Source organism: Eumetopias jubatus, unplaced genomic scaffold (genome assembly GCF_037043125.1).
Source record: "Eumetopias jubatus isolate StellerSeaLion01/CBP00866 unplaced genomic scaffold, mEumJub1_p1.0 scaffold_14, whole genome shotgun sequence".
Lineage (NCBI taxonomy): Eukaryota > Metazoa > Chordata > Mammalia > Carnivora > Otariidae > Eumetopias > Eumetopias jubatus.
Window position 1 is genome coordinate 75,296,910 of NW_028274820.1, and position 22,518 is coordinate 75,319,427.

Consider the following 22,518-nt stretch of genomic DNA (forward strand, 5'->3'; position numbering starts at 1 on the left):
AGTCATTAAGCGTCTGCCTTTCCACTCAGGGATCTAGCCCCGCATCGGGCTCCCTGCTCAGTGGGAAGCCTGCTTCTCCCTCTCCCACTCCCACTGCTTGTGTTCCCTCTCTCACTGTGTCTGTCAAATAAATAAATAAAATCTTTAAAAAAAAACAAACAAATAAACAAATCCTAAAAAACGATGATAATCACTCTGAGGGGAAAGATCAAAGACCTTCTCTGAAGGTCCTGAAAAGCAGGCTTGGTTCACATCTTACTGGAATCATTCAGGAGCATCTTCTGGGATGAATTCCAGAAGCAGAATGGGCTCAAAATGTGGACAGCTGCTGTTCATTTGCTTTCCCACCCTCCCCCAACACCAGATTTTTCAGATAAAATCAGAATCAAAATTAATGTAATGGATAGAATCAAAAGGGAAAGTAAGTTACAAAAGCAAAGCCTCTAACAATTGGAAAATATCCTTCCTTGATCCATAGCAATGTTCTTCATTATTTTTTTTGTCCAATATTTCCTGAAAATTTTTGAAAAATGTACGTACCCCTTTGTAAATTTCTAGGTTGATATATAAAACGTCTTCTCTACCACAGTTTAAATAACTCCAAAGAATGTAATTTCCAGAATATTATAAACACTAACATTACTGTTTTAAATATAGCCAATGGAATAGAAATATCACATCAATTTGATACCATCATCAGCTATTTTATTAATGTATGAGCAAATACATGACAAGCTTCTCTATTTTTTTTTAAGATTTTATTTATTTATTTGACTGAGACAGAGACAGCGAGAGCAGGAACACAAGCAGGGGGAGTGGGAGAGGGAGAAGCAGGCCTCCCGCGGAGCAGGGAGCCCAATGTGGGACTCGATTCCAGGACCCTGAGACCATGACCTGAGCCGAAGCCAGACGCTTAACAACTGCTCTTTAATTGTCAAAAATTTGGCTTGGTCCTTTATCTTCTTGAAACAATTATTCCATGGGACTTCCACTGTAATATCTACAGAATACGATTTTGATGTAATACATTTTTTATACTGTCTATGAACCACAAAGCCTTCACCAAACATTGAATCTGCTGGTACCATGATCCTGGACTTCTCAGCCTCTAGAACTGTGAGAAATAAACGTTTATTTTTATAAGCCACCCAGTCTATGGTATTTTGTTATAGCATCCCAAATGAGATACCACTTACCATCTACTCATATGACTATATTCAAAAAGATAAATAATAACAAGCAATGATGAGAATGTGGAGAAATTGGAACCCTCATACACTACTGGTAAAAGTATAAAATGGTGCAGCCACTTTGGGATACAGTTTGGCAGCTCCTCAAAAGACTAAACATAGAAGTACAATATGACTCAGCAGTTTCACCCCTAAGTATATATTCCAGAGAAATGAAAACATGTCTCTATAAAAACCTGTAAACAAATGTTGACAGGAGCATTATTCATTATAACCAAAAAGTAGAAACAACCCAAAAGTCCATCAACTAATGGATAAGTAACATTACTAAAAGGAAGTATTACTCATCCATCAAAAGAAATGAAGTACTGATTTATAATGCAACACTGATAACCTTAGAAATATTGTGCTGACATGAAAAAATGCTCCACGTCACTTGGCATCAGGGAAATACAAATCAAAACCACAATGAGATACTAACTCACACCAGTTAGAATGGCTAAAATTAACAAGACAGGGAACAACAAATGTTGGCAAGGATGTAGAGAAAGGGGAACCCTCTTACACTGTTGGTGGGAATGCAAGCTGGTACAGCCACTCTGGAAAACAGTATGGAGGTTCCTTAAGAAGTTAAAAACAGAGCTATCCTACGACCCAGCAGTTATACTACTGGGTATTTACCCAAAGATACAGATGTAGTGAAAAGAAGGGGCACATGCACCCCAATGTTTGCAGCAGCAATGTCCACAATAGCCAAACTGTGGAAGGAACCAAGATGTCCTTCAACAGATGAATGGATAAAGATGTGGTTCGTATATACAATGGAAAATTACTCAGCCATCAGAAAGGATGAATACCTACCATTTACATCGACATGGATGGAACTGGAGGGTATTATGCTAAGTGAAATAAGTCAATCAGAGAAAGACAATTATCAGATAGTTTCACTCACATGTGGAATATAAGTAATAGCCTAGAGGATCTTAGGGGCAGGGAGGGAAAACTGAATGGAAAGAAATCAGAGAGGAAGATAAACCATGAGAGATTCTTGACTCTGGGAAACAAACTGAGGGTTGCGGAAAGTAGGTGGGTGGGGGGATGGGGTAACTGGGTGATGGGCATTAAAGAGGACACGTGATGTGATGAGCACTGGGTGTTACATGCAACTAACGAATCATTGAACACTACATCAGAAACTAATGATGTAATATACATTGGCTACTCGAATTTAAATGAAAAATAAAATAAATTTTTAAATTTCTGGGTATTTACCCCAAAGATACAAATGTAGGGACCCGAAGGGGTACGTGCACCCCAATGTTTATAGCAGCAATGTCCACAATAGCCAAACTGGGGAAAGAGCCAAGATGTCCATCGACAGATGAATGGCTAAAGAAGACGTGGTATATATACACAATGGAATATTATGCAGCCATCAAAAGGAATGAGATCTTGCCATTTGCAACGACGTGGATGGAACTGGAGGGTGTTATGCTGAGTGAAATAAGTCAATCAGAGAAAGACATGTATCATATGACCTCACTGATATGAGGAATTCTTAATCTCAGGAACAAACTGAGGGTTGCTGGAGTGGTCGGGGGTGGGAGGGATGGGGTGGCTGGGTGATGGACATTGGGGAAGATATGTGCTACGGTGAGCGCTGTGAATTGTGTAAATTTAAAAAGTATTTTAAAAAATATATTGTACTGAGAGACAGAACCAGTTACAAAAGACCAGATACTGCGTGCATTCATTTATATGAAATGCTGGGGACAGGCAAATCTACAGAGATAAAAAGTAGATCAGTAGTTGCCCGGGGGTAGTGGGGGACGGGGGGATTGGGAGATAATAGCTAATGTGCAGTTTCTTTTGGGGGTGATGAAAATGTTCTAAAACTGATTGTGGACATGACTGCACAACTCTGTGAATACACCAAAAACCACTGAATTGTGCATTTTAAATTTGTAAATTGTATGGTATGTGAATTATAGCTAAATAAAGCTGCTATTTAAAAAAAAAGAAAGAAACCCAAAAATATCCTAAATTATTTCCCTATGGTTCCATCTTCCATTTAGACCACTCTCCCAAAGACAGCAAAGTACATGCATTTCGTTCTACTCTTTTAGTGTAGTGCCTTCTGCGGCACTTCAGAGCTACGTGGGCCAAACCTGCAGCCATGTGGGTGGCCTCTTCCCTTGCCCGTGCTCAGGGTCAGTCCACTGGCCCATCCCCCTCTGGAAAGGCATGAGCCACACCCATTGACTTGGAACATTGTACACCTGTTTTCCCTTCTTTCCTTTGTTGTTGAAGAACTAGCAAAGTCCTAACTTTTAAGCCCCAAATGTTTTAGAATTAATTCTAGCTTCCTCGTGCTATCAGTCGAAGAAGGCAGTGGAAAATAATTTCAACCATAGTTGGCCCACAATTTCCTTTCCATTTGCCTTCAAAACAATTTATGTGCTTTTTTCACAGATTGAAATTATCAATTTCATTTTGGATATAGTATCAGCACACCCAGAGCATAATGCTCTCACTGAATAGGGAGTTGAAGGAAAGCTAACTGAGGCATTTCTAGTATTCAGGGAAAAGCCACTGCAGAATTGAACCTTTGTTTTAGAATAACCATAAAATACATAATACATATGCAGATTATGAGGTTAGTGATTTTATTCTTTAGCTGATTCCAGAACTATAATTGACACCTCACTTGTGTCAAAAAAATAAAGCAGAGCATATCCTACAAGCAAACACACCTTAAATATTTTATTGAAAGGTTTTTTTCAAATCAATGTGATATCTAAGGACCAGAGTTAATTAATTCCCCAACCATTTCCTTGAAATAAGCAGGAAGAACCTGGACATGTCGCAAAAAGTCCTGGACCAAAATTCAAGAAACTTGAGTTTACATCCTGGACCTAATATTTAATAACAATGAAAACTCCCAACTCCATAAACTTCTTTGAGCCTCAGTTTCTTTGTCTCTAATATGGGTATAATAACAATTGTCTTGCCTAACTCATAGGACTGTTCTTAGCAGCAAATGTAAAATGTATCTGAAGTAAAATATAAAAGACAAATACAATATTAATAATAAAGAGTTGGGTGAGAGAATTGAACCTTATTCAGTATGAAGTCACCTCCCCTCCCTTTGGTTACCAATTGTTTTCTGCAAGCATTGACCCTCTGAGAAGACTAAAATGTATTGAGTATCTTTTTTGGTAATGGCAGAATTTAACACCACCTCAGGCATTTTGTTTCATGCTTATATCATTACCATTTTACAATGAAGAACTCAAGAATAAAAGAGGTCAAGTAACAACCAAAGTTACACAGCTAATGATTATTAGAAAAGAAATTAAAACAAAACCTTAAACTCATGTTTTTTCTACTACATGATACTGTCAGGGGAAATTCTCTTTTCCCCAACCTCTTGAACTGTTCCAATCACTTTAAGGCATCACAAATTACAGTGTCTGCCATCAATAGCCCTGGAAATGGAGAAAGATGGTCTGAAGACTGTTGTCAAGCTCAACAGCAATAGGTTTTAATTTGCCCGGGATAGTTTCTGCCTACATTGGTTATCCTAATATAATCATCAACAGTGCCCTCCTTGCACTCCCAGAAATGTTTTAGTTTGGACCTGAGATGTTAACATTGTCATTATACCATGAAGGTTAATCAGAATCATCAAGGAATTAGATCAGTACTTCTCAACTGTCATCACTAGATATCAAAATTATAAATATTTAAATGTATTAAAAATTTATATATGTAAATATATATAAATTTTTAAATATTTAAAGTTGTATGCAGTTAAAAGGGACAGCAAAGATAAAAGAAATAGAGAAGTCATCAGCATGTAAATGAAGAATTGTGATACTGAATACATCACCATATTCAGAAAAAAAAATCCACTCACTCAATTAGATATTTTAAAAGACAGCTTGTAAAAACAACACAAGTGTAACACTTGATATATCCCTTCTCCACAAAGCAAGCAAAGTGAATAAGAATGCATTTTCTACTCCCCAAAGAGCTAGGTTGATTATGTTGACCCTTTTGTGTTCCTATGAGTGTGTTTTCCAGTGATACACCTTTTGGGAAAAATAGCAGTCTCAAACCAGTACTCGATTTTGCTTTTCATCCACCTCCTGATTTTAAAAAGACAGCAGGGGTCTGTCACCTTTCACTCTTGACATTGCCAACCTTAATATTTTCTTACATTCTTAGTGAATTAGCAAATTCATGGTACAGATGTGGAGCAATTGGAATTTTCACTCACTGCTGGTGAAGGTGTAAATTAGTATAATCATTTTATAAAATGGAAATATCTACTATAATTGAATACACATTTACCCTTTAACTCAGCAAATATTCTTTTAGATATAAACCCAACAGAATATGTATATATCTGCACCAAAAGACTTATTCAGAAATGTTCATAACAGTATTATTCATAGTAACCCCTCAAAGGAAACAACCCATATTCCCATCAACATTAGAGTAGATAAATGAATTGTGGTTTATTCATACAATGAAACACTACACAGCAATGAAGAGAGATGAAAACAACAGAACTATTCCTCTGTACAAATGGATGTATCTCACAGTTGTGTTTAATGAAATGAATTAGACTTTTTAAAAAGTATTAAATATGATGCCCTTTATGTAAAATTTATAACAAGCAAGTCTAATACACCATGTTACACCATGTTAGAGTTCAGGATCATAGTTACTTTGGGGGAGGAGATGAGGGTGATACAGAGACTGGCATGCGACAGATTTCTGAGGTCTAGTAATCTTCTATTTATTGATCTGAGTGGAGTTATAGGGTGCATTTTCCTTGTGATAAGTTGATCTGATGCTTATAATTTGTTCACTTTGATATGTATGTATATATATATATTTGATATGTATATATATGATATATGTGTATATATATCATATAACACTTTAACAAATATATATATATAGGCTGTTGTGTGGAGAAAATAATTTCTGGGAGAAGAATGGAAGCAGAGTCAAGCATGGAACCTACTGAGACGATTCAGGTTGAGATGTTAATTTAGACCAGGGAGAAGAGGTAAAAATGAAAGAAGGTGAAAGCACTGGGTTTGGAGGTAGAACTAACCGGCCTGATGGGGAAAGAGGCAATGAGGGAAATGGAAGAATTCAAGTTGACTCATAGGCTTTGAGTTTGACCAACTATGTGATGAGAATGACCAGTGGTAGAAGTCAAGAGCTAAGTTTTGGACATAAAAAGCTTGAGATGTCAAAGTTATCAGCAGGGCATACAAATTTGAAGCTTTGGAACAGGCTTCCAATCATCAGCATATAGATAATATTTATAGCCATTACACTGGAAAGCTTTATAACTAACTCAGTTCTCAACCCTGCCCTATTCAAAATTTTACCAGTGACTATGGATAAAGATAAAAACAAAATCGCAGATTAACAATAAAGTAATACAATGAAAACTGTCAAAAATAAAGAAACTCAAAGCATGATAAAATTTAGTAGGAATAATATAGTCATCCTGTTAAGGTCAAATAATCAATTACTTCATATTAGCAGATGACCTAACCAAAATACAAACGAGTACAAAAGACTTAGAAAGTTTAAATCCAATGGTATTAGTCTGCATCAGCACCAGGATAGAGCAGCCAAAGAATCAGTCTAGAGATCAATACACAGAAGGAAATATAGTATGCCTGCTTTACCCCATACTGCTGAGACCCCAGACCAAGTATTATGCTTTATGTGTGATTTTGAGATAAGAAACAGGATCAGAGAAAAAGAGAATTAGAAGAAGCATTCGGGAATAGTGACACGCGAAGAACAAATGCAGGAAATGAATCTGTTCATTTAGTAGGAACAGGGGCTAGTTTTTAAAAAATACTTTCAAACACTTCAAGGGCTGACATTTCACAGTCTTGTTTTAACTGTAGAAGGCAGAAAATGATATGGACGGATGGACAGATGGAAGGAAGAAAGAATTTCAGATAGATGGTTCTGGAACAAATAATGAAGAATTTTATAGCAACCATATTTGGGTTGCTTATAAAATAATTCCCCATTGCTAAATATTCCAACAATCTGTAAGGTCAATTATGAAGATCTGTTGATGGGTGAACACTGGTCTCGAACCTCTAAGTTCTTCCCAACCCTGAGATTAATGAGCAAGACAGTGTGACCGGGGAAAATAACATTTTGGAAAAGAAGAGAGCAAGAAAGCAAGAAAGAGAGGAGGAAAAAAGGAACAGTTCCATCATGGAAACATTCTCCCTGGCAGGAAAAAAAACAAACCAACAAGAAAACACCAAAGAAACTTAGAAGAAAATAAGATCCATGGCAGGAGTGTAAGGCCTCTAAAGGAGGTTCTAATATCCTAAAACATCTCCCTACACCTAAAAGGAACTTACCTGCATTTTATTCTGTTCCTAACAGATAGTTGAACTCTGACAGATAATCAGCATCCTATAATTATAAATAATTTAAGCAGCATTCATTTGTCACCTCTTGTGTCTTGTATTATGCTATTTTTTTAATGAAAAAGACTTGCAATACATACATGGTGGAATTGGATAAGCTTTTCCAAAGTGATAAAATAATAACTCTATTTTTTTGGCCCAAACATTTAGCTATTTGTGTTCTACTCCTTCAGAAAATACTTTGCTTTCATAGTAAGAGTCTTCAGAACCAAGTAATTTGAGTAACATGCCCTTTACAGCAACATTCTGCAAATTCTACTATTTCCAAATAAAGTAGTGTGCAGTTTTTCAAGGCCACAGTGTTTTACTATCTAAGTTTATTTTCAGTGAAATGTTTATCCAAGAGCTTCCAATGACCACAATAATTTTTAAAAAGGAAAAAGCATACTCGTTAGTAAAATGTGTAATTATGTGAATGTATGTAGACTGATAATAAGTGACAAGCAGAATCTTACATTCATTCACTATTATTAAGGAGAAAATATCACTCTATTTGAGAAATAATTGTTATCATGTCCCAAAAGTGAGATGGTGACATAAATACAGATGTTATAGGAAACAGTGCATATTTCAATGAAAAGTTTATTGTTTCTCTTGAAGATTAGCATGATGACAATGTTCTGAATGCTCTGAAGGATTCCTATCTTTTTAAGAAAATGCAAACATCCATTAAAATTGCTTTTGAAATCAGACATTTATTCACTTACTAATTGTTTAACTAGAGGAAAATGACCTTATTCAGACACACAAGAATGCCAGTAGTCCTATATATGATGTATTTAATAGAGTAACTTCTTTAAAAAAATAGAGCAACTTCTTTAATATCTACCTTTAGATGCAATCCTCTCACTGTTCTAAACAAGGAACCTAGAAGTTAAAAAGCAGTTGGCAGACAGAGGGCCTAATTGGGCTTCAGTAGCCAGAAAGAGTAGATAACACCTAAATTGCTTAATTTATTTTGTGCCTTTAAGTAGCGTAAAAATCTGCCTTATAGTTTTGTGTAACCACAGAACAGAAATAGACAAATATTATTTTAGTAAACTCTGTAGAAACAAAATTCTTCCCACATATTTATTGATAGAAAAATATAATCTAAAAATTCTCCTGCCCAACCCATTGGCAGTCTTCCAGTCTTCCATCTGCTCTGTGCAGTTGGATTCCCCTTGCTCTTGATTCCCAGATGACTCTCTCGAGCATTAAAGGTCACCTAATGGACACTAAAACACTACTTTACAAGAATCAGGTGGAAGATATTCTGTGTTTTTGTCTTTATTCTTATATTGGAAATATGCACTAATACGAAGCAAAACAAAACAAAATTTCCATCCTTTTTTCTCTTGACTAATATAGATTAGCTATGTTGTGTTTTTAAATTGGCATTTACTCTAAATGAAAGTGAAATAACATTTGTAAAAAGAAGAATTACTAGAGAAAACAAAGGCTTCAAATTAAACTATACTTTTTCTGTCCAAAATAAAACCCCAAACCAAGAAAACAACCTCTAGATCTGTTGTTTTATTAATTAGTAATCTTACTGTACACATTTCAGTTGGTATTTGGAAAACATATAACTATTCATCTTTATAGAGATATGTTCCCATTTGAATATGGAGGAAGTTGTACTTACTAAGAGGTTAACTTGAAAGTTAGTGCTCACCAAAAGTTAATTAGCACCAATTTCATGTTCTGGAAAGATAAAATATCAAAGTCCTATGCACATGTCTTATTTATGTATACAGTATTCCAGAAATGAATGGGATACTCAAAAGATTAAACAGGAACATCCTTTACTTATGGAAAACAGGATAAGATAAATCTGAAATTAATTGTCATACATTGTTTTGAATAAGAATGGAATGACCTATCCTCTCGGCTCTAATCATGAATATGGACTTTTTTTTTTTTAAGATTTTATTTATTTGACAGAGGGAGAGACAGCGAGAGAGGGAACACAAGCAGGGGGAGTGGGAGAGGGAGAAGCAGGCTTCCTGCCGAGCAGAGAGCCCGATGTGCGGCTCGATTCCAGGACCCTGGGATCATGACCTGAGCTGAAGGCAGACACTTAACGACTGAGCCACCCGGGTGCCCCGAATATGGACTTTTTAAGAGTGTACTTTTCCCTGTCTATTTCTAAGAGTTTCCAAACAAAAGTTAATTCTGGAAATTCTTGTGTATGAACAGAGATTTTTGGCCAGAGGAGGTGCTATTTGAAAGAGCCAGAAGATTAAGTCAGCACTAATTACAAACAAATGACTATGTCTTAATATTAAACTAAATTTCCCTGGTTCACTGGTACAAGGGTAATTTTACCTAGAATGTAGACAAAAAGACAAGTGATAGGTAAGAAAAAAAATTAGCAAGCTTTCATTAAATGCCATACAACTATCTGGCACACCTCACAACAGCTGATTATTGAATAACTTTAAATAACAGGTATTTTCTTATCTGTTCCTTTAAATTGTTTTTGTGGGAGGCTGTGCTGTGTATTGAGGAAGGGATAATTGGAGGGTGGGGGTGGAGAGAGGAGAGGATGAAAAGATACACTGATCAAGAAGGACTAGTGGACAGGGAGTTATGCAAGAAACAGTTTATGGGAAGGCTACTATCCACAGAGAGAATGGGTCGTACAGGACACTGGCGGTCTTTTCCAAATTTCTCAGGCTTAGTCCTTGCTGATAGTAAGCAAGTCTGATTAGAGAAGCTTAAGCAATTGCCTGGCTATTCACTAACAGGTCCATGGACTTCTCTGTTAAGGTCACCTAAAACTTGAAAAGCTATTCAGTTGCTAAAGAGTCTCAAAAATCACTAAACCTTACAGCCTGAGGGAATCAAGAGGTCCCAAATTTCCATTTTTCTAGCTATAATTAATCAAACCATTCTGGCCCATGGTAGGAAAGAACTGGAGGTTGCAAGGTAGACAGGGCCTGGGAGTTGCTTCTTGTTGGTCTCTAAATGAGGTGTATGTATCCCTTAAATAATACCAGCATTGTATTGAAAATCTGTAACTAATCAATGATAAAGGGTTCTTCTAAAAACTTAAGAGAGCAAACAAGTATCCTTAAGTTTAATTTCAAAAATCCCTGGAATTTCCGACAAATTGTTGTTACAATTTTTTTTAAGTGTTCATTAAATTTTTTTTTTTTAAGATTTTATTTATTTGACAGAGAGAGACACAGCGAGAGAGGGAACACAAGCAGGGGGAGTGGGAGAAGCAGAAGCAGGCTTCCCGCCGAGCAGGGAGCCCGATGTGGGGCTCGATCCCAGGACCCTGGACCATGACCTGAGCAGAAGACAGAACCTTAACAACTGAGCCACCCAGGAGCCCCTGGTGTTACAATTCTGAGATTTATCTTTTTTTTTTTTTAAAGATTTTATTTATTTGACAGAGAGAGACAGTGAGAGAGGGAACACAAGCAGGGGGAGTGAGAGAGGGAGAAGCAAGCTTCCCACAGAGCAAGGAGCGCAATGTGGGGCTCAATCCCAGGACCCTGGGACATGACCTGAGCCGAAGGCAGACGCTTAACGACTGAGCCACCCAGGCGCCCCCTGAGGTTTATCTTAATCATGGGTTTGTAAATGGACAGCTGGAGCTTAATTTTTCCCATTCACATGAAAAACTGTTTCAATAATGTCCTATCTAAGGGTTCTCAGCCTAGGAAAGGAGGAGAAAGGTGATGTTGGTCCCCAGAGGACATTTGGCAATGTCTGGAAATGTTTTTGGTTGTCATAACTGGGGAGTGCTGTTGGCAACTAATGGACAGAGGGCAGAGATTCTGCTAAACATCCTGTAATCCATAAGACAGCCCCTCACAACAAAGAAGGATCTGACCCAAAATGTCTATAGTGCTGAGGTTGAGAAAACCTGGTCTACTCCAAATGTTTTAAACATTATTAACTCATAATACTGTATGGCGAAATTAAGGAGTCCTTATTATTTTCATTAATAACCAATTTCACAATGGCAGTTTGAAAAACAGACCCTGCCCTAAGTTGTATGTAAGCTATACAGAAGGAAAAAAAGGACACCTTTGTGATTTGTGAAAGAAAGAAAGAAAGAAAGAAAGAAAAGAAAAAGAGTGGAGAGAAAAAAATTAGCTATTTTTATTCATAAAGGCATTCACATACAAATTTCAATGAACCAGAAAAATCATCTTCTCAGACAATACATTGAGAAAAGTGAGGAACAAAATAATTATAAACTATCCTACTAATAAAAACTAATCAATTATCAAGTTGTTATTCTTCAAATATATTAATATGCCATCTGAAAATCAGCGCTCCTGTCAGAAGCTATAAAATAGCTAGAAGATGAATGTAACAGTATGTATTCATTATGAAATTTTTTAGTTCCCTTGGTTATAGGGCAATTTAAAAAAACTAAAGAAAGCTATGGAAGGAGTGATCATGTGATTTGGGAGATACTCATGTGCTCAGCCATTTACCTCCAACCCGCTTTCTGTCTTCTCTTTCCTGGTAGATTTCCCTTACAGTTAGTAGGGACCATTTGCTTTGGTAATCACTGGTTTAAACCCCTTGAGAACAGTAGCTAACATTTTCTAAGCATCCACTAATAAGATAAGCAAAATCATTTTATAGCTCCTCTCAAAAAATCTTTGGTATTAGAATGGTGAAATGAACAAGAATTTCATCAGAATAAGAACCTTACACAGATCAATCCATGGGAGAAGTGCTCAATAAAAATTTGTAGTGAATGAATGAGTGAATCCTTCTTTTTTAAGCTCTATGCTAAATACAACAAACCGAGATGGGTTTCTTTTAGCTTAGGTTTTAGAGTCACATTTTCATAAATACCTATCATTTTACAAATGAATCTATAATCTAAGCTGTCCCATTAAGACAATGTTAATTTCTTCTGCTTTTTGGCCTCCTGGCCCTGATGCCTAAAAAATGAGTCAATTACTTTTGATAACTATTGCAAATATCTTACTAATCCCACTGGAAATGTAAACATGATCAGAGGACAAAGAAAGGAAAGAAGCTTAGCCAGATTTTCAGCCACTGCTTAAAGTCACTCTAGCACTATGGGGATGACTTTCTTCTTCAGCAATATCTTAAAATCTGGGATTATTTTAAGAAAAATAAACTTTTACAAAATGTTAGTTAGCTATAAACTCATTTCTTTTCCGTTTCCTGGTAATCATTATTATGAATTTTCTTAAGTATTAAACTCTTCTATTCACTTTGATAAACAGTTTTTGGGCAACAACTCTAGAAGAGCCCCAACTCTTAGAGTCAGTCTGCTTAGGTGAAAGGAGGAGGTAGAGAGGGATAGAAAAAGCAATAAGCAAAATGTGTAAATCATCACTTTGGAATGAACTGAACGTGAATAAAATTGGGAAAGGAAAGTAAGAAAAGAGAATGGGCCAGTAGGACCACCTCTGAGACAGGAGGGGCACCATGACAGGCAGGAGATTCAGCCATGGGGTTACAACACTGCTATCCATTTAATTATTAGAAATATTGAGTTTTGGCTCCCAAATATTTTTCCTATTCAGATCCTGCTCTTTGTGTATGCTTTTTATTGTTTCAAAAAGTCTTTTTTTTTAATAATTCTTCAAATCCAGTTCACACACCAGGATTTAATACGTGCAGCAAGTTCCAAATACATTGTATTTCAGCAATACTTAGTGTGTTCCTACTATGTCTTAGGCCCTGAGCAAACAGCAGGCACCCCACAAGTGTAAGACCCTTTTACTTTTGGCAAATTTTCACTAAGTACTTTCTCGGTCCCCAAACAAGTATCTTAAGTCCACCATAAATATGCACAATCCTTCCTTCTGAAAGCTTTTGAGTGAGCACTCAGCAGTCTGACTCTTCTCCTGCAGAGTGGCTTTATGGTAGGGGTTTGTTCGCATGTTTCCTACAGGTAGTTGTGGATGTGACTGCATTGACATCTTTCAACAGGGCTTGATTCAAAGGCAAATTAAGAGTTTTAATTTAGAAAGGAAAAAGAGAGAGAGACAGCCTCTCTGCTCTGAGAGTGCAAACGCCTAGGAACAGGGAGCTCACCAAACTGACTCCATTTCCTCACCTTGCCTACAGCAGGCTCCCGCATCTGTGGGCACGGGGACAGCTATAAAGAGCTGACGTGCTTCCTGGATCCTCTACCACTTGTGGGATTGCCTGGCAATCAGGTGTGTCCTGTGTGTTAGAGACCATGTAAGAGTTCTACAGGAATTTAATTCTCAAGCAACAACTATGTGAGGCAGGAACAACTGCTCCCATTTTTTAAAAAGACTTTTAAGTATTTGAGAGAGAGCGCGAGCGAGCAGTGGGGAGGGGCAGAGGGAGAAGCAGACTCCCCGCTGAGCAGAACCCTGGGATCATGACCTGAGCGAAGGCAGACGCTCAGCCGACTGAGCCACCCAGGCGCCCCCAATTGCTCCCATTTTACAAGGAGTTAGTTGAGGTCCCGGGCACACATAGTAAACGGTAGAGCTGGGAGGTTAAGACAAACCTTGTGATTCTATACCCATGCTCCTAACCACCTAGCTGCCTCCCTGCAGGAAGTCCATCATCCCTGGACAGCTCTTAAGAATCCCAGTTCTAAGCATCAAGCGGTAAGACCCAGGGGTCTCTCTGGCTCCTGTGTGGCTGGAATACGGGTCCTCGTCCCCACGGCACGCTTCGCCCCCCTGTGCAGGGTTGGAATGTGCCTGTTGGGAGCATTAACGGCCGGGAGGCAGACGTGGACCCGGCCAAGAAGTGGCGGCGGGACTCTTCTGGGCGGGAGCCACCTCTCCGGCTGCGTCCGGTTCCCGCCCCTCAGGCCGGGCAGCGAGGCGGGGCTCGAGTCGGGCCCCCACCCGCAGCGGTAGCCCGCAGCGGGAAGGAGCCGCCGCCCGGGCCGCGCAGGGAGAGGCGAGGCGAGGCGGGGCCGGGCGCGACGGGAAGGGGAGGACGCGCCGGCCGGGCTGCAGCCGCCGCCGCGCACCGAGCGCTGCGATGGGGCTGGAGACCGAGAAAGCAGACATCCAGCTCTTCATGGACGACGATGCCTACAGCCGCCACAGCGGCGTCGACTACGCGGACCTGGATAAGTTCGCGGACTCGGACTCCGACCGGGATCCCCACCGGCTCAACTCGCATCTCAAGGTGAAGAAGCCTGGGGGCGGGCCGTAACCTGGGCCCCGCCAAGGCTTGGGGACACGGGTGCCCCGTTTACCCCCGCCCGGACCCCAGCCCCCACCCTCGGCACTGGGTCAGCCGCCCAGGGTCCAGGACCCGGAACTCACATGCCGTGGGGCCGCCTGTGTAACTAGGAATTCTTAGCCAAGTTCTTGTGTGCCCAACCTCACCCTAAGAGAAGGTAGGGCACCCAGCCAGCTCCTTTCTCCTCGCTTCTCCCACCAGAGCACTCCTGGTTTCCCGGGCTTTAGGTTGGGTGACAGTTGGGGATTCCTGTGTCTTGCCTCTGCAGGTGGGCTTCGAGGATGTGATTGCAGAGCCGGTGTCTACACACTCCTTTGACAAAGTGTGGATTTGCAGCCATGCCCTCTTTGAAATCAGCAAATACGTGATCTATAAGTTCCTGACGTTGTTCCTGGCTATCCCCATGGCCTTCGCTGCGGGAATTCTCTTTGCCACCCTCAGCTGTCTGCACATCTGGTGAGAAGGGGCACACCGGGGTGGACGGACTTTCTGAAACGTAGGAATGTTCTTTGCCACCTGCCCTCTGCACTCCCCTTCTCCCAAGGCGGGCTTGCAAGAAGAACACGCATCAGCTCACCACAGTAGCAAGAACCGGGAGGCCTTGAAGGGCAGTGTGCTTTCTTTAGAATCATAGGTTGAGTTAGGAGTTTAAACAGAAGTAATGTTCCTCTGTCCTCAGGTGTGATTTTCCTTCTGATGTTAATAAGGCCCAGCTGACTGGAGGTGGAGACCTGGAGGCCATGCTTCCTGCCCCAGGCTGTTCTCTTACAGGGCCGAGTTATGACTTGTGCCAGTGGTTCTGGGCAAGGCTCTTATTTCTTTCATCACCTTTTATTCAGTCACCACCTGTGCTTGGGCTAAAACAAAAGTGATCTCTGAGCAGAATGCCAGTGACAGTATAACTGAACAGGGATATCAGGCCTGGTTAGCAGTGCTATGGAGGGGCTGCTCCAATCCTGCCACTAGCAAATGGCAAGGATGAGACCAGAGGAGATGCTGTGTGTGTGCAATTAAGGTGCGGGGCCCCCAACAGAAATGAATGAAAACTCAAGCTGCAGGATAATGAAATGAGAAGGACTCCAAAGTACTTTTTCATCTTTGAGACAACATGGGGAGGGGCATCAACTTAAAGGGGAAATAAGTACAGAAACCTACTGGGCATTAATAGGATGTTTTGAGTAACTTTATTCATACTCAAAATGCATCATAAAACTTTGGAGAACTTTTTAAGCACTAAAAAATTTTTAAAGGAAAATGTTATATTTATGGTTTTAAAAGATATTCACTTTGTCCTGAGAGAAAGAACATTCTGATCATCCCCCAGTATTGCAACAGTTGTCAATATTGTGCTTTAGGACAGTCCTGGCAAAATGTATAATCCTAAATGCCTCCATGTCTTTCCTAATCCCTTCATATGGTATTGCCACACCCTAACACATGTTGTGTTCTTTGTTAGAAGTTACAAAATTATTCTCAATTCCCCTTTACCTTGTAAATCAATTTCCTTTAGTTTCTTAGCTAGCTAGTTAGCTCAAGGAGATAAATTTATTGAGTGCTTAGTTTGTGCTGGGCCCTAGGCCAAGGATGAGTAAGATGTAGGATCTGCCTTCAGTTTACTCAGCAAAACAGGGCAGCTGGCTATGTACAGAAGTAGATGCTGAGGAAAATTGTTAAACCTGTAGTGGAAGAGGGAGGCACTGGGAAGGCTTCATAGAGAAAAAGGAGCCTAAAAAGTCTTTTAAAGGATAAATAAAAATTCTGGGTGCCTGGGTGGCTCAGTTTGTCAAATGACCAACTCTTGATTTCAGCTGAGGTCATGATCTCAGGGTCAAGAGATCGAACCTTGTGTCAGGCTCGGCGCTCAGTGTGGAGTCTGCTTGAGGATTCTTTGTCTCCCTCTTTGTCCTTCCCCCTTACTCGCACGCTGTCTCTCGCTCTCTCTCTCAAATAAATAAATAAATCTTAAAAATAAAAAAGGATAAATAAAAATTCAAGTAAGTAAAAGACAAAGAACACCAATTTAATTTGATCGCTAAAGATGGAAAACAACTAAAATATATTGAAAGTGACAAAAGACTGCCAGAGGAATGAAAATCTCTGCCTTTATACATAAGCAAATTCACAAAGGCCAGATGCATAGTTAGCTTATATTCTGACAGTAGCACATGGATTTTTTAAAAGAGGCCTAAGCCAGCACATAAAATTTTGTATTCCTAATTAACCAAAACCAGTCATCTAACCTCTTTCAAAAATGTGAAAAACGGAGTGACCACATAGCATATTGTGAAATGTTGGCTATTAAGCTGTTTGGAACTACAGAGTGCCATATTTATAATCAACAAAGCTGGGCTTTCCTAAAGCACTCGCTGAGGAATTGAAAACAAAATGGTTTTCATTTACTAAATGGTGGAAAGATATAAGTAAAGCCAGTTACCAAATGATGCTTCTCTTCACCTGGCTCTCCTGAAAACAAGGGTTTTTTTTGTGTGCAGTGCTTCCAATGGTGAATCATCAAACCATTTCTTTTTCAGACACATAAAATGTATTATTTAACCTCAGCTTGTTTTTCCAATTACGTTCATGTGGGTCATTAATATTTAACAATCATCCATTCATCATCAGGCAGCTGTGATTGCATTTGAGGAGTTACTTCAAACAAAAAAATGCTTAAAAGTTAGTTTATATCTTGATAAAATAGGTTTATCATTAATGGATTACATTCCCATGACATGATAAGACCAGATCAAGGAGAGGCCTTATAAAAAAACAAACCTATTTGAGTGAGCCTTTCTCCTGCATTGTTTTACTTCTCTTTCTTTCTTTTCTTTTGGCAGGGGTTAGGGGTTGTTATTACCAGAGGTTGGGAACCAAAGTTATGAAAGTGTGCAGTATTAGGTATTCGAACCACATCACATCGTCACAATGGATCTGATTTTAGATTCCTTAAACAAACAAATAACAACAACAACACCCAGAACTCAATCTGGTGATGCTGGATCCTAGGTCAGAAGTACAGGTCATGAGGGACCAGTGGGTTGTTTTGATACCATATCACATTCAGACAGATAGCCACCGTTTGGCAACAGCAGATTATTGGTCATAAGGGGATCATATCAAAGAAATGTGGCTGGAGCTCCCTTACCATTTGTTTTTGCTGGGATGCAATTCAAATAGATAGTCCAACTTATAGAAATATAGTAGTAGCAATTTCACTTCTAGAAGAGATTTTTAATATAGCAAATTGCTATGACAATGCAATCCACATGACACTACAGTTAATACAAAGCTAAGTAAAAGTCTCTGTCCCAAGGGCTTTGTCCAGTGGAGGAATGTATAATCTTATAAGATTTCTTTAAGAAATGTTTGGATCGGGTGCCTGGTTGGCTAAGTCAGTTAAGTGTCTGCCTTCGGCTCAGGTCATGATCCAGGAGTCCCTGGATCAAGTCCCTCATCGGGCTCCCTGCTCAGAGGGGAGTCTGCTTCTCCCTCTGCCCTTCACCCCCTTCATGCTCTCTCTCTCAAATAAATAAATAAAAGCTTTAAAAAAAAAAAAAAAAAACAGAAGTGTTTGGATCATTGGATCCTCTGACCCACAGAGAACAACAACTTAAAGAAAATAAAATTAGTTTACCATATCCTATCAACTGAAGTCTCAAAAGTAAGCAGCTGTACTTTGCTGAACTGGAAAGTCCACTTTTGTCCTGTGCTTCCCTTTTAGGACATAGAGATCTAAGAAGTTATGGGATAGAAAATGTCTTAGCCTACGGAAGAGTGGAAAGTATATTCTCAGTGAAGTAGATTCAGTTAGGAAGCTTTCTGATTTAAACTTTAGTCTTACAGTACATCAATTTGAGATTGTTTTCACTGTATATTCTGACTGCAAATTGTTCTACCTATATATAGATGGCATCATATATACATTAGAATGACAGCATCATATAGACATTTCAAGGGTGCATATTAAGTGTTAATCCTTATAGCCAATCTCTAAGATTGGCTACTTTCATTTGTAGTGATATGCCCAAGGCCACACATCAAGTGAGAAACATAATGGGATAAAAAGTCAAAAGTTGTCATCATTCGGGTTTCTATTCAACTGTTTAGCTTTGAAACACCTAGTAATTAATTTTCTTTAAAAATTTCTTTAAGTCTTTAGCACTTGGAACAAAATATGAGATAAATATAAATGTGTATGCAGTCCATATGAATAATTCAGTATTCTAAAAATATCTCAATCAGACAGTTGCCTGATCTTCCCTTCACTGTTGGCTAAGCACAACAGACCTTTATTTAAGTCACATTTTAATAGCAAACCAAGAAAATCAACCTTACTTCCTTGTGCCCATCCAGATAATAATAAAAATTCCATTCAGGCTACCAGCAATTCCTGAGAATTCAAAGATACTTTTGTGCTCAAATAGCACTACTACAATAGAGAGCATTATTCAGAGGATTACAGAGAAAATTAATCAGCCTGAGGAATATGAACATTTGCAGTCATCTTAAGAAAAGACATATGGAAAAAATAATTTCAGGATAGTCTGGGTTTTTTTTGTTTTGTCTAAGAGTTCTGACATAATTGCAGGGTTCTTTTAACTCTACCACACAGCTCTTTTCAGTGTATGTAATTGTGAAAAATGAGTAATATTAAGCATGACAGTGCTAAGTTCACTTCAGCCCAACCTTTAATAAAGGTCAAGGATGTCTTCACTTAAAGAGCTTCCATTCTAGTAGAAAAGACAGAAGTATAGCCATCTACTTATGACACCCTTTGGTAAATTTAAGGACTAAGAAATTTTGGGCACCTGGGTGGCTCAGATGGTTAAGCGTCTGCCTTCAGCTCAGATCATGATCCCAGGGTCCTGGGATCGAGTCCCACATCGGGCTCCCTGCTCCTTGGGAGCCTGCTTCTCCCTGTGCCTCTCTCTCTCTCATGAATAAATAAATAAAATCTTAAAAAAAAAAAAAAATTTTGCTGTAGTACTTTAGAAGCACAAAAAGGGAGTGTCCAACCCAGCCTGGCCCAAGGGGTAGGGAAGTGGAATGAGGCAATGGGAAAGGCTACCAGCAAGCACAACTCCAGGGAAATATGAAGAATTAAGCAGGTTAATGTTTAGGGGCAGAGATCAGGTAGATACATTTACCATTTTATTTATTTTTTGTTTTACTGTTTCAGATAACATGCCACCATCTACGTGCCTGTTTATTTTTTTAAGCAACATATCTCTGTGCATCTTATCACTATGTGGGTCACTGTTTACTTGTTTCAAATGTTCAAATTTAGGTGAATTAGGCCATTATTACATCTTTTCATGCATGTGCAAGAGTCAGTGGCCTTATTTGGCAACACCAATAATCCTTACACAAATCTCTTCCTCCATTCCAGGATTATAATGCCTTTTGTAAAGACCTGCCTAATGGTCCTGCCTTCAGTGCAGACAATATGGAAGAGTGTAACAGATGTTGTCATCGCCCCATTGTGCACAAGTGTAGGACGCAGCTTCTCTTCTGTCAGCCTGCAACTGAGTCATGACTGAACACTTGGACCCCAGGTCTGGAGATTTGGATACTGTAATACTTCTTGGTTGTTATAATGTAAAAGCACTACTGTTCTGTTCTAAGCATTCCCAACTGTTCTAATTAAGAAAATTTTTAAGATTGGCAACCACATTTAGAAATGTTTATTGGCAGATCTTTTCAAATAATGCTTTTCTAATTAATAGTCAAGGATTTCACTTCTAACTTTAGAGCCAGAATTGTACAGTAGGTTGGCAACACTTAATTTTAAACGCAGTTTTTACTTTAGTACAAAAGTATACATTTTATAATGATGAATTTATAAAGATCAAGGGACATTTCTCAAACACTATAATAGTTTTGTGCACAACTGCTTGTAAAAATATGGAATTTCTTATTTTTTTACTCTGAAAGTAATACTTTTAAAATTACCTTTGCAGATAAAGTCATGGGAATACTTACAAAAAAAATATACAAAGATCCTAGAAATTATAGTAACAAAAGCATGCAGTGGTGATAGGCGCTATCAAATATAATAGGACAATAAATGTGAAAATAGATAATGAATGTGTGTACCTTTAAATAAGATATTGTTAACCTACAGGTCTATTTAATAAGATGTTTCATTGTACTGTATATTTTGTACTTAATGTAAATGTTGCTCTAATCAGATTGCTTTTAAGTACTTTTATTATATTTGTTATCTTGTTGAACTAATATATAGAATGAGTAAATGTCTCTTTCATGGGGCCTTCATTGGCGAGATTGCACTGTCTTGATTATGTAAGCATATATATCTTCTTTGGGAATAGAATGTAAAAGAGCGATATACAAGGTTTTTCTTTCTAACTTTTCCAAGCAAAATCTTGAAATGTTTTATGACTGAACTTTTTCTGGCTGTGACCTTAAAATTAATCCAAATCTAACTGGTATTTCATCTGGGAGATGCTTTCGCTCTTGTAGTTAGAAATTAAACTTGTGGGGCACCTGGGTGGCTCAGTCAGCTGGGTGTCTGCCTTCGGCTCAGGTCATTATCCGGGAGTCTGGAGATTGAGCCCTGCATGGGGCTCCCTGCTCAGTGGGGCTTCTGCTTCTCCTTCTGCCTCTGCCTCTGCCCCTTCCCCTGCTTGCGTTCTGTCTCTCTCTCTCTCAGATAAATAAAATTCTTTAAAAAAAAAAAACAAAAAAAGAAATTAAACTTGTAATGCGTTCTTGTTGATGTCTCACTTTACCTTCAAGTAATACTGGTGCTATTTAATAAACATTTTACATAAAGGCTATTTCTGACACTTACGTACTATTTCAACTACAGTGATTCATGGAGAGAGACTTACAGGAAAGTTGTCAATTTTTTGGGCCCATGCTATTGAGCTACTATATATATATATATATATATACACACACATATATATATATGTAAAAGACTAACAGATACAGACTTTCATGATGTTGTCTGATGGGATTTGTTACACAGTATAAAATTATTCTTATCACTTTTGAATTGTAGAGTCCTATTTCAATGTTATGAGTCACTGTTGTTTTAAAAATCTCATTATTCCAAAATAATAGGCATGTACAAAAGATGTCTATGATGTAAGTGGTTACTATAATTTACACATCTTAAAAGTTTGTAAATGCTCAAATTTCAGAATTATCAGAACCTGAATTAACATTCCTTTGAATATCTTCATAGATAACAAATCTTCATTCAGTGAAGATTAATTTTACTTTTCCAGATTGCCAGGACTGGTGAATATAAAGGATGATTTAACTGGAATACTATTGGGGGCCAAAGTAAACAAATGATTAAATTATGAAACTCCTATCCTTTTGAAGAGAAGCTACAAAAGAGACTTCAAAACTGCCTCTAGGCCATTGTAGCATCCTTAGAAAAGATTCTCTTGATTACCTTAAAACATTACCACTCATTTGACTACATAGATTTTATGTTAGTTAAAAAGATCAGTCTTGTGACTTTACAGTTATACTATAAACTATACAACTATATAGTTGTATTTAAAGTGTTTTTTAAAATATTTGGATATGTTGATTGGCCAAAAGTATTTGATTAATAAAATATGCATTTAAATAAATCATAAGCTTAAATAAATCATATCTTTTCAAATAGCTATCAATAAGTTTTAAAG

The 22,518-nt window shown here is 38.4% G+C and overlaps 1 protein-coding gene across 1 annotated transcript; it reads left to right on the top strand.

The window, feature by feature from the left end:
• The first annotated feature begins 14,588 nt into the window (after positions 1-14,588).
• Positions 14,589-21,487, top strand: CAV2 (caveolin 2). The gene is made up of 3 exons (XM_028104941.2): positions 14,589-14,797; positions 15,123-15,310; positions 20,241-21,487. The coding sequence occupies exons 1-3, from the start codon at positions 14,648-14,650 to the stop codon at positions 20,389-20,391; spliced, it is 489 nt and encodes a 162-aa protein (XP_027960742.1). The 5' UTR covers positions 14,589-14,647; the 3' UTR covers positions 20,392-21,487.
• Positions 21,488-22,518: the final 1,031 nt, after the last annotated feature.